Source organism: Mustela nivalis, assembly GCF_964662115.1.
Source record: "Mustela nivalis genome assembly, chromosome: 12".
NCBI classification, from domain to species: domain Eukaryota; kingdom Metazoa; phylum Chordata; class Mammalia; order Carnivora; family Mustelidae; genus Mustela; species Mustela nivalis.
The window spans coordinates 83264551-83277895 of NC_139031.1; the positions used below are offsets into that span (position 1 = coordinate 83264551).

Consider the following 13345-nt stretch of genomic DNA (forward strand, 5'->3'; position numbering starts at 1 on the left):
GCCCCCGGGTTATATGTGAGCTGTGTATGTACAGATTGCATTCTCTAAAAATGGCCACGATAATACCTTCCATCCCATGGACTCTTCTAGAACCTGGACATCCGCCGATGAAGAGGTAGTCTGATTTCCTCTCTCCTTGAATCTGGGTGGGCTTGTGACATGCTAGTCACCCAAAGAATGCAGCAAAAGTGATACCACGTGGCTTCTGAGACTACATGACAAAAGGTGAAGGTGGCTTCCATCTGACAGATGCAACACTTGCATGTACTGTGGCTGAGTGTGAGCAAGCCCAATTAGGACCCAGTGGAGAGAAGGATCGAGGGGAAAGAGGGGAGAGAGAGAGTAGCTGCTCCAGCTCCCCCTCTGACTCTTAACTACCTGACAGAGCCTGAGCAAGAATGGCTCAAGTTGAGCGCTTCCCAAATCCTGACCCACAGGAACTGTGCGAGGTAACCAAGCAAACATCTGAAGCTGCAACGTTTGGGGGGTATGTGTTACCCAGCACCAGACATCGGAAACTGTGTCTTGGTGGCAGCCACCGTGTTGGTGGCAGCCTCATGCGGCACCAAGGCTGTAATGAAGTCCGTGTAAGGCTCACCCTAAATACACCGGGAAAAAGTCATGTATAATTCAGAGCCTCAAACAGGATGAAAATGCGACACATGCATAGTAACTAGGAACATGCAGTAACACTAATAAAAGAAAAGAAAAACCAGATACAAGCAAACCATATTATGAACTAAAGTACTTCTTTCCCAGATTTCAACAATTGCTCTTTTTACACAAGAAAAATGGTCTCCCCCACTCTCCCTCCCCCGTTATGCCAAGATTATAAGAAAGCTATTCATTCTGGAAATCTGGGGGGAGTCTATTTTTATAAAGCCCCTAGTGGGTGTCCAGTAACTAAAGTATTGAGGAAGCGGATATTCTGGTAACAGACATGCGATCTCTTTGGCACACTGCAAAGTTCGGAAATCCAGATGGAATGGCACTAAAACGTCAGCTCTAAGCTTTTACCTATGGATACGTGTCTGGAGGTTCCAAAAAAACAATACATGATAACAGGATAAAATGAAGAGTACAGGCCAAACACGGGAGGCACAGCAGCCAGCATTGCAAAGGCTAACCCTGTGGGATGGAAACCAGCAGAAATGGAGAGATCGTTAGAAAGCGGAGGGTTCTATGTGCTCATCTTTTGGTACTTTAGGGGAAGCGGTGAGAGCCAAGTTAAACAGATGGGTCTTAACCTGCCCACCCTTGCATCCCAATCCTAAACTCAGGCTGAGACCATTCTCCCTGTCATCTCCTCTTTGCCAAAGGGTGGCCTTTTTTCTTTTTCCTGTTTTACTCTTTCCCAACCTAAATAAGGGCAGAAAGTCCTACTCGATTGGTGTAGCTATAATCTTTGTTGAAGGCAAAATGCCGGCTGTTTCTCTAACGGGGTATTTTTGTGGGTTTGTTGGGGATCCCTATTCAATAAGGAACTCCTAGCTTCCAGTTTCTACACCTCTTCCAGGTTCCCTCCACGGACATACGCTCCTCTCCTCCGTAGGCAGTCCTCTTGGGCAGGTACCTTTCAAATGAGCCGAGCCTTGTTACCTTCCAGAGCATTCATTTATCTGATGGGAAAGCTTGGCACCTTTACCCCGAGAAACTTCGGAAGTTCAGGCCACGCTCACTGGAGGGCTTTCCATTCTGCCTGTGTAGGCGGGCAGTTTACACCCTTTTATTTGTGAATTTTTTTTCTTGCAAGAATTAGTCAGCAACAATTCCCCAAAACTCCAGAGGACATGTGTCTAGCCCTCTGAATGGTTCTCTTGGAGTCACTTCTACCTTGACTTTAAGTGGAGGGGACATGTATAGTGCTTTCTCCTCTCTCTAGAAAATTCTCACTACAAATTTCTGTCATCTCCCTGGTCTCCAAATACCTCCGGTTGAAGTGATGCACTAAAGACATGGTTTGGTGTCGTTCACTCATAGTTTTGCACAGATGGTCTGGCATCCTTTTCAGAAGGTGGAGACAATAAACACTTGTTCTCAGCTCAGGGGGTTCAGCTGGGACAACTAGAAAATTCACTTAATGCATTGTCATGTTGTGAAGAAAAAAATTTTAGCCACAGAACAGTGGGGAAGCATCCCTAGTTCATATATAATAATATGGTCATTTACATGGTTTTCTTTTAAATTTTTATTTTTAAATTTTTATTTAAAAGGAATCAATGCATGCCCATAGTTTAAAAAGCCAAACAGTACTTTAAAAAAAGCTCCAAAGAAAAGTGCGCTCTCTCCTGCCTTACCCCCAGGTTCTGCTCCCCAAAGGCACTCACTTCCAACTTGTTCAGCTGTTTTTCTACCATTTATCTCTAAATCAACAGTTCTCAACCAAGAGGATTTTTCCCCCTAACCCCGCCCCAGGGACATCTGGCAATGTCAGGAGACATTTTTTATTATCCTGACTGTCTGAGGACAGGGGGACCGGCAGGGGGCAGGGCTGAGAAACCCTGCTCTAAATAATGTGTTGGCATTATTATTCTGTTTATCAGTTTCAGATGTTAAATAGCTACTGAGTTCCTACTTTCTTAGCTTCCACTTAGTTATATCATACTTATGTGACTTTTTTTTCCCTAAGAGGTTTTGAGATCTTCTCTTTATCCCTGGCATTCTGATATTTTATTATGGTGTGCCTCTTTTTTATTTCTTCTGCTGGGTACTTTGTCGCTTCTTGCAGTCTGAAAACTCATGTATTTCAATTCTGAAAATATTCTTTAATAGTCTCTTCCCTTTAGTTTAACTCCATCTTTCTAGAACTGCAAGTAGATACACAACAGAACACCAGGACTGATCGTCTGGTGTCCCCGTCTCACCTTTCTTACTGCTCACGTACTCACCTATTTCTTCCATTTCCGGATTTCCTCTAGCTTCCAACCCTATGATGGAGTGTTTTGTTCCAGCTATCATATTTTTAATTTCTATGAGCTTTTTCTTGTTCTCTGAAGGCTCCTCTTAAAATTGCATCTCAGGGCACCTGGGTGGCTCAGTGGGCTCCTCTGCATCTGCCCTTTCTCCTGCTCACACACTCTCTCCAAGTAAATAAAGTCTTTAAAATCACATCCTGTTCTTATCTCATGGATTCAATATGTTTTCATAACCTTCTGAGAATATTACAGAGCAAACAGATTTTATTTTGCCCTCTCCATTATTTATATGCCCAACGAGGTCCTTCTTTCTGTTTGGTTTTTTTTCTTCCTTGAAGGTTCGTGTTTATTTACTGATGAACTCTACTATATGGCAACTGGGGGACCAGCCAGTATCTTGGTTGGGGAACCCCCCAGTTGTCACTTTGGCGTTTTTTCTCTGGGGGTGGGTTGTCATTTGCCTTGGGCTGTAAGTTCTTGCAGGCTCTTTGGAGATGTGCAGGGCAAGGAAGAGCCCTTGTTAGTTAGTGCACAGATCAACATGCAGACTTCATTGCTCCTCACGTCTTTCACTGTTTTCACTGCCATCCACTTAATGGTGTCAGTGGGGACTTGGGTGTCCATGTACTTGCTACTTATTATACAGAGTTTCAACCAATCCTCTCACTTCTAGCCATCTGCCTGACTCTCACCTTTGACAATCCTTGGAGCCGCCAATTTCCCAAAGTTTCCACAAGGCAGACACTCAAATACCCGCTTTCCCCACTCTGATAATTCAGTTGTTACTCATCCATCACTTGCCATTTTTTTTTCCTACTCTGCGGTGTGTGCTCTCCCATTTTCTTTGTCCTTGCTAGTTTACACCATTTTCTTCTCTATTACCGTCATTTTATCGGGATTTTAAATGAATTAGAGAGAGAATTCAACTAAAATTCATGAATCTATTAATTCAATGCTTAAAAAAGTCTTTTTACTAATAATTTACCAACCACAAGAAATCAATTTACTATCTCTTGGATCTCTGTCTTTGCTACATTTTGTTTTTTCTATTTATCTATCTTCATTGACTAGTGATGGGCAGAAAAATGCCTTTTTCATATGAATTTGATTGTGGGATGACTTACACCTGTTAGTGTTCAACCTACTGGATCCTCCTTTCTGTGCACTCAGAGTGGAATCAAAAAAGTGGCCAACAAGGCTCTGTAGACCTAGCACTGCCCACCTTGCTGGCCACCGGCCCCTAATCTGTGTGGCAAGTTGCTTCTCTGTGAATTTTTCAAACTATGTCTTTAAATACGAACTCTTTTCCTGCTAAGTCTTCACACATGCTATGCCCTCTGCCTCAGTTGTGCCTCCTCTCATTCCTTACCTGCCCCCGCTCATCCTTCAGGGCTCAGCTCAAATCTCTCTTAGAAGTTTCTGTGACTTATCTATTTAAGTTCGGTTCCCCTATTATTATCTTCTGGTACTCTGTATTTTCCTTCATTGTGTTTGACATTGTTTGTAGTTAAATGTAGTTAAATACAGTTAAATGTGCTTTTATTTGCTTCATACCTTTCTGCTTGACTGGATAGTTAATTCCATAAGGATAGGGAGGGCTGGGCAGATGCTTGATAAACATGTTTGAACAGATGAATAAATGAATGAGCATTTTCTTAAATTCTTATATCACACATAAAATCACACATATGTAGAGGAATTCAACATATCCTTGTCCATTGTAATTAGAGTATGGACTTAACAATGACAACACATTCATTAAGTGACTGATTAACTTAGCAAGAAGTTAGGCCATGCCCAGCCAGTTCCTAGAAACATAGTGATCTACAAACTAATATCATCATTGTCTACTACTGCTGTCTCTGGGCTTTTTAAGGGTCAAATGTTTCTTAAGCATTCCTTTAGATCGGTAAAGGTTATTAGCATGATATGATAAAAAGTATGAATTTGCAACCATGGTGAAAGAAAACAGGAAAAAAGGTCAACAACTGCTTGAAGAGATGGTGGCAAGGGAAACAACACAAAGAAATATATAGACCTACTAACCTTGAGGAAGCTGAAGGACCCCCGTGCTTATGCCTGAGACCAAGTCACCTAACACATACTCTTTGAACTTATATGCTGGTAACCATTTTGTTATGGGCAGGAACATATAAATGATATTTCGTATCTTCTTAGGAGTACATCTAGGAGGACAAAAACAAAACAAAACAAAACAAAACAAAACCCCCAGAGATCAAATGAGGAACACTTCTATAGAATTCACACCAAGGCATTTTCCCTTCCCTGTATCCTGGAGCAATAAGTACAAATTCACATTCTGTGCTAAGAACAATCTCTCCACTCTGCAGAGATCAGAAACAGGAAGATCTCTGCTTGTAACCACCCCTCCTTTTTTTTTTTTTTTTTTAAATGGCAATACCTGAACTGGCTCCATAATGATGCTCTACAATTCACCATGAAAGATAAGAAAAATTTAGCTTCAAAATAATTGAGATATCCTGGAGGTTATTGTTTTAGCAGATGAAATCCTAATGTGCTTTCTATGTTGGTGTACAAACAAAGTGGGGGAATTACTTACTTACTTAGTAAGTTTGTGAATGTGGAACCACTGACCAGCATGCCCATTTAGTCTTCCCTGTCCTTATAAAATGAAGGAAATTTATATAAGTACTTGAGCTTTATGGATATGTACTCAATGCTTTAGGGTCTTTGATTAGGTAAACTCAAAACACCATTTGTTGGGGCTCCGGGGTGGCTCAGTTAGTTAAGCTACTGTCTTTGGCTCAGGTTGTGATCCCAGAGTCCCAGGATCGCATCCAGCCATGGGCTCCCAGCTCCATAGGGAGTCTGCTTCTCCCTTTAACCTTCAACCCTCTCACATTCTCTCTCCCTCTCTCTCTCAAATAAAAATAAATAAAATCTTAAACAAACAAACAAACAAACAAGACACCATTTGTCACTGGTGTCCAGTAGTGGATTCTGTGTCTGGTTGTCTTATTAGGTGGAACATCATGCTAATAGAACCCAGGCCTTGCATTTAATCCCCATGTAGTTCAATTAATTTTGATATGTAGACTATGTTCTGGGCCCTGGCCAGTCCTTTGCCAGTCTATGTCAATCATCAGAGACGTCACTGAATAAGAGATGGACCGATGGGTTCCATCACCACCAGGATAGCCCCAAGTTCTCTGGGTGACAAGGAAGCAATTTGTTCTATTCAAAAGACAATGCATTCTTGCAGTATGCACGGTACTTTATATCATGTCTTTACAAAAGTATCTGATCATCAGCTGAAGAAAGATATTGGAAGCAGATCTGGGTCAACTGTGGCAAAAGCCATGAATCTGAGTGAAACAAATCATATTAGATGTATCTCCTTGTTTAGAAAATTAAGATATTAATAATAGCTACACTTGTGTACTGCTTGCCACATGCCTTGGACTTTGCATATATTAATAGATTTTAACCCCCAGCAACTCTATGATGTAAGTACCATGACTATCCCCATTTTATAGAGCAGGAAACACAAGCAAATGGTTGGCAGGTGGTTCGGACTAGGGTTAAAACTCAGTTTGACTCCGGTGAATACATTTTAAAACTCTCCTGATGATCACACCTAGAGCAGAGGGTTCCTATGAAGCTAGGTGAACAAAGACCGTGGACATGTGGTCCCAAGGGTCCAGAGGCAGCAGTCCAACCTGATCCTGGGAGCTCTCAAGAGACACGTTGGCACACACGTATTACCATTCCCAGGCCTGCAAATGGCTATGTCAACACCTCCAAAGCGAAGAGTCCTAGGACACTGAGTGTCCCTGACAGCCTGCATTGGGACTTAAATTCAGGATGCTGCCAAATGGGGTAGAAGTCAGGGTGGAAAAAAAGACAGAGTGGTTGAACATTCCTGAGAGACGAAGGGAAGAGATGGGTATTTCGAAGGTGGTGGAGTTAAGGAAAGCAGGGTGTTTAGATAAACTGTTAAATGGAGGCAAGTATAATCAGAATTTAATAAATAGGGTGAAATATATAATGAAGCCAGGATTCAATCAAGTACCCATCCTTGAGTTACCATGTGGACAGTCTGCAGATCCTAAGTGCTATTTTTTTTTCCCCACCGCACCAGATTTTCTTGATACCTCGCTTCTGTCATAACTGAATGATGGAAAGAAGTTGGTTAAAACACAACATACGTGAACGCCTGTTTCAGCTTATCCCCGATGGAATCCGAAATCTTGTCCTTCTTGTGCAGTCTTTCCTGGAGGACTGGGTGACTAAAGATAGGCCTTTCCACATAGTACCTCTGGCTTGCTGCGAGGATTTCATTTTCTTCAGCATGATCCATAGTACTGGGAGATGATGCATCAACAGCAGGAGACAAGCATTTCCTGAGTGTCACTAAAGGAGAAAACAAAGAGCCTACTTCAGATGCCAAAACCTGACAGATTCCTAAGCATCTCTTCTTTGGGGAACTGTGAGTTTCTTGAAGGACTTCTCCATCTCTGGACGTCCCAGAGCACCTGTCCTACAGCTCAGTAGCTAGCCACCACTAATAAATCAAATGAAGTTAAAGTCAATTGAAAAAAAAAAAAAAAAACCCACTTGTGACTTCTTTCCTCCCACGGCAATAAGTGGTAATGTGTGTGTTTTTAACAACAGCTCGCATTAAATTCAGTGGCTAAATTCTGCAGGCAGCTGGCTTTCAGTCCATATGAGGGGAATAGTGACTCGGGCTGACACTGACCATTTACATGTCAAGGAATCAGGACAAGGGGCAAGATCAGTCCTTAAACAGACCCCAAGTTTCCTGAAGGTATATTATCCTCCTCTCCAATGCCATACTCACATTTGATTACTCAAATTATTCCACGGTTCAGAACATCTCCAGGAGGAAAATTCCCGATGACCAGTGAAAGGTCAAAAGTTGAAAATGTCAGTGCAATATTATAATACACATGTATATATATGCTGCATAGTAAATGCTATTAATATAAGTAAATGATCAAGGAATAAAAACCCAGTACATTTGTGCACATGAAAATGTGTGCAAAGATGTTTACTATGGCTTTATTACATTGCAAAATTGGGGGGAAAAAAACCCTCAAATGTCTACCTGTACACAATAAAAAATAAATTTTGATAGAGTAATATATTGCATGCTATAAAGTAGGTTTTTAATTTAAAGATGTTATTTATTTGACAGAGAGAGAGAGACAGCGAGAGAGGGAACACAAGTAGGGGAGAAGCAGAAGAAGCAGGCTTCCCACTGAGCAGGGAGCCTGATGCAGGGCTCGATCCCAGGACCCTGGGATCATGACCTGAGCCAAAGGCAGACACTTAACGACTGAGCCACACAGGTGCCCCTATAAAGAAGTTTTAAAAAGCAACCTAAATCTACTTGTATCATCATCAGTAAATCTCAAAAATTTAATTTTCAATAAAAATGCAAGGCTCAGATGGATACTTCAAGGATGCAGTAATTTAAACAAAGCTTAAAAATGTATAAAGCAATGCTATATGTTCTTTATGACACATACATGTAATAAATGTATAAAACCATGAATGATAATGAGAAACACTGGATCAGGGTGGTGGTTCCTTCAGAAAGAAGGCGAATCAGACCGAGAGGAGACAAGCTTTAACTTACAATATCTACAATGTTTTAGTTTGTAAAAACTGGTGCAAATAGAGAAAAATGATTAGACCTGATTAAGTTTTGCAGTAAGTGAATGGGAGTTGGTTACATGATTCTTTGTATTTGTCTGTGTATTTGAACTATAGACCTTATAATAAAAATTCAGTGCACGACAACTACAGCCAGTGTTCTCACCTGAAGGAAGGTAAGAGCAGAGGAGATGGCGGCTAGCTGAGCTAATAAGTGTCTGCGTGGGAACCAGAGGGATGTGGGAGATTACTGACGTTGCTCCATGTAATCCCTGCGGGGTGAAAAGTTCCTCACCAAACTGAAATTACACTCACAGCGAACTCAGGGTCGTGTGATCAACCACAGACACAACACACAAAAACAAGTGCCTATGTCCCAGGAGGTTAAAAATTCCAGAGTATAGAATAAAAAGCAAGCCTAACCATAAATCCAGGCAAGTACCAAGAAGGAAGATATGAGCAGATTAGTCTGGAGAAAGAGGATTTTACAGCAGCATCTGACAAATAGAGATCATATGTCTGTATTTCCTTTTATTTCTTTTAAAGATTTTATTTATTTGACAGAGATCACAAGCGGGCAGAGAGGCAGGCAGAGAGAGAGGGGGAAGTGGGCTCCCTGCTGAGCAGAGAGCCCAATGCGGGGCTTGATCCCAGGACCCTGAGACCATGACCTAAGCCGAAGGCAGAGGTTTAACCCACTGAGCCACCCAGGCACCCTGTTATGTCTTCAGTTTTAGACTAGCAAGTCTGGTTACCCATCTCTCAGCTAACTTTTTTATGGCCAGTCTAAGAACTCATCATAATACCCAAGAACGACAGGCTGATGTATGTGAGTGGAGTCTGACCATAGGGCAAGGCGACCTACCTGCCTTCCACCTGCCCCAATTCTTCCAGAACATTACACAACAGTGTTGTAGAACCACCCATATTTCAGGCAACATACCATGCATGCTGCTTTAAGCCGTGGTGTCCATGCCTACAGTTTCATTCACTCTGATAAGAAATGCTATTTCCCCCTCACTCTTCCTTCCATTCTCCCTATACCCCTGATCATTATATCTTTCAAAAGCCTGGTTTTGTCTCCTGTTTCTCTAATCCCCTAAGGACTGGGTCTATACTTACTACCTAGGTAGTTTCACATTTTTCCTCCCACTGATGGTAATTATTGGTCTCTTCTAGACTGTGATTCCTGAGGTCATACCATACCCTGAGCTTTAAGGACCTAGCTCAGTCCCTGTCTCTTAGTTGGCAATCAATATTTGATGAATGAATGATATCTTTGGGTTGGAGCTCATGACTGTTTTGTAGCTCATGCTTCCTCTCTGGTTTTTATAGGAGAGTAAGCCTGCTTTAAAATGTATTGTTATTCATTTCCTCTGTACATCTCCTTGGTCTTCTAATGTCCTATTTCAGAAAGGTTGTATCTTCCTTCATAGAGTCACTTAAAGAGAAAAGGATAAGTAGATCTGAGGGAGGCCTAATAAGAGTCAGATTTTCTTTTATTCCCTGTTGCAAAAACCCAGTTTTGCCATTGATGTCATGTTCCCCAACATCAATTGCCCAGACATCAATGGGATGGATTGTGATGTTGTGTCATCTACAATCGGTGGGGCCAAACCTGGCCACTTGGTACAGTGGCCTGGAGAGCGTATAAAGCACTGATGTCAGGGCCTCACTTTGAACCTCCTGAAATAGCATTTCCAGGGGCGGGGTCTGGACAGTGTTCATTCGGTTCATGTGGGTGTGGGCATGCGTTGCTGTATGCACATGGGACGGCCTTCTCTAAAGGGTTGGGAGCAACAGAAAAGGTGTTTACATTGAAACACAGCAGAAGAAACAAGACATTTCTTTTTTTTATATATATTTTATTTATTTGAGAGAGAAAAAAAGTGCAGGTTCAGGGGGAGGGGTGGAGGTAGAGGGCGAAGCTGACTCCCAGCTGAGCGTGGCGCCCAACGCAGGGCTCCATCCCAGGACCTGACCTTGGGGAGGACAAGGACAGCTCCTCTCTGTCCACAGTGGGAAGGCATAGTATGTGGACACAAATGCACTTAGGCTGGTGGACGTGGTGCTGGAAAGATGAGTTGTTTCTCTTTTGTGAATTGTATTGGAAGTGAGAAGTAGGGGTACCTGGGTGGCTCAGTTGGTTAAGCATCGGACTCTTGATTTCTACTCAGGTCATGATCTTAGGAGCACTCGGCAGGGAGTCTGCTCGAAGTTCTCTCTCCCTCTCCCTCTGCTCCTCCCCACTGCTCTCTCTCTCTCAAATGAAGAAATAAATGTTGGGGCACCTGGGTGGCTCAGGGGGTTAAGCCTCTGCCTTTGGGTCAGGTCATGATCTCAGAGTCCTGAGATCGAGTCCCACATCGGGCTCTCTGCTCAGCAGGGAGCCTGCTTCCCCCTCTATCTCTGCCTGCTGCTCTGCCTACTTGTGTCAAATAAATAAATTCTTTAAAAAAAAAAAAAAGAAAGAAATCTTAATTTAAAAAAAAAAAAGAAAGTGAGAAGGAAAGAGAGATGGTTGGAGGTCTGAGGGAAGAGAAGTTAGACCAGAGACTGACAAGGAATTGCCAGGCACTGCTGTGTCTACTTGATGTCTGTGACCCAACTTGTAAGTAGAAACGAATAAATACATAAATGTGTTTTCTTCCATAAATAAATAAATAAATTTTTAAAAGTACCCTGGGAGACTCAGATGATCAGCTAGATCAGTATTTGACATATTAAAAAATACTGGCTTTCAATTCTGCCTAAACTCAGAATCTCCTCAGGTGCTTTCAAAACCCAGAAATCCTGGGCTCCATACCAGACCAATTAGAGCCCAACCTCCAGGAGGGGAGCCCAGGCTTTTTCTTTAAAAAGCATCCTATGATGATTTTATCGAGTAGAGGACCACTGGTTTAAAACCTACGAGAGACAGAGAAACACACATGAACAAGACATAAAAAAACCACAAATAATTTGAAGTAATTTTGAAGATGAGTTTGAAATATAAGGACACGATTCAGCAGTAATACTACTTCTTTGATTCCACCATTCTCATTTAGGGAACTAGTTCTCAGCCCTGGCCGCTCACTGGAATTACCGGGGCAGGACTGGTGTCTGGATCTCCTGCCAGGGATTCCAGCTTAATTGGTGTGGGAGGCAAGCAGGGGCTGTGAATGTAAAAAGCTCTCCAGGAGAAGATAAGGCACAGGTGAAGGTCAAAATCACTGACTTAGGGAATGGCAGTAGAAACACCCACATCCCAACAAAAAAAGAAAAAAAAAACTGGATAGGGTATAAATAAAGTGTGGGCAATGCATTGTATCACTGTCTTTGCTTATGTGTGTCCTTGAAATAGCTAATAAAAAACTACAAAACAGGAAAATATCTAACTTAGGTTTTTCAAGTAAAGTCTTATTTCTATTATGTTCTGAAAACAAGAAGGAGCTGTGTGTAGTTGTTAAAATTTACACAAATAAAGTCTCAGTTGTTACAAACATTTCATTCTAGGTTTAAATTAGGAGCAAGTCTCAAAGGAAGTTAGATTTCAAAACATAAGGTGGACTTAGGATATCGTTAGGGTATATACTCTCTCTAGCGTTGCCAAATAAAATATACGATGTCCATTAAAATGCAATGCAGACAAACACCAAATACTTTTTGAGCATATTGCATGGAGCATATTATATTAAAATTTCATGCTTTATCTCAAATTTTACTGGGTATCTTATATTTCCCTTGCTAAGTGTGGCAACTATAACTCTCTGTAGGTTAGGAAGAGACAGAGGTACATGGGATTCTCAAATATTTTTGAGGTGTTAGGATTCTGGCTATGATCTATGCCTCCTTGAGATACCTGTTAGGCAGTTTTTTCTTTCTGGGAAAAGAAAAGAGTTCTTGGAAGGGTAAGGACAAGAACGGAGAAGAGGGTGTTATAAAGACAGGCTGTCGGCTGTCCTTCTGGGGAACTTTTAATGCTCATCAATAATGATTAAATAATTAAAGCCACGAAGGCTATCAATAACTCCCTTATCAGGAGAAGTGTGGCAAAGACACCAAGGGACCAACCTGAGCAGATCAAATGACCAGACTCTTATCTGACAGATAATGAGCTTCCAGTGTGCTGATTAAAATATAAATCACCATGTTGTAAAACCATGCAAGCTTTCACTCGAGAAATGTCACTTCTAAGATGGGCGAAAGAGGGAAATCTTTTGACAGGTCCTTCAACAAAAACTAGCCACAGAAAAGCAAAATGACCTAGAGGTTCAAATCCTGTTTTCCACAGCTATGAAAGAAGGGATTTAAAAAGAGTTTTCATCACAGATTTCTAGGTTGGAAAGTCATCCTGAAGATGATGCAATTTAACCCCCTCCCCCTGTAGGCCAGAAAACAGACCCATCTATACTCACATAGGGGTGAGTGACCTCTCCAAAAAGATTCTCAAGACACAAACCTTGTTCCCTATTTAAAAGACACATATTTATAAATAAAAACTATGACAAAACAGTGGCACCATTTTTAACTTCAAATTAAGGCAAGCATTAGTTGCTTGCCGATAATGAAGATTCACACTGATTCTGTGGGAGATGCTCCAACATGGAGGTCAGGGTCAGGGTCCAGCCCTGGGTCTGCTTCTCAAGCATCTGAGCCGTTCAGCATCGTTATGACAGGGCCAACTATGGAATCCAGCAGATTCCATACTCAGAAAGTGTGTCTGAGTCATCCAGGGAGCTTGAAATTACAGATTTCCAGGTCACTTAGAGATGCCGATTTAGTAATTC

The 13345-nt window shown here is 41.8% G+C and overlaps 1 protein-coding gene across 3 annotated transcripts in view; it reads right to left on the minus strand.

Moving 5' to 3' along the window:
* The window catches only part of SLC26A5 (solute carrier family 26 member 5), a 58938-nt gene that overhangs the window by 26169 nt on the left and 19424 nt on the right, over positions 1-13345 (minus strand). For 2 of the 3 annotated variants that reach the window (XM_082691896.1, XM_082691895.1), the window contains 2 exons: positions 7106-7310; positions 4962-5101 (listed from right to left, as the gene is read on the minus strand). In XM_082691896.1, the coding sequence (XP_082548022.1) occupies positions 4962-5101; positions 7106-7257 (292 nt within the window). In that variant the 5' untranslated portion in view covers positions 7258-7310. Of the gene's footprint in view, positions 1-1017; positions 1129-4961; positions 5102-7105; positions 7311-13345 lie in introns of all 3 variants that reach the window. The other variant, XM_082691897.1, reaches the window with a different exon arrangement.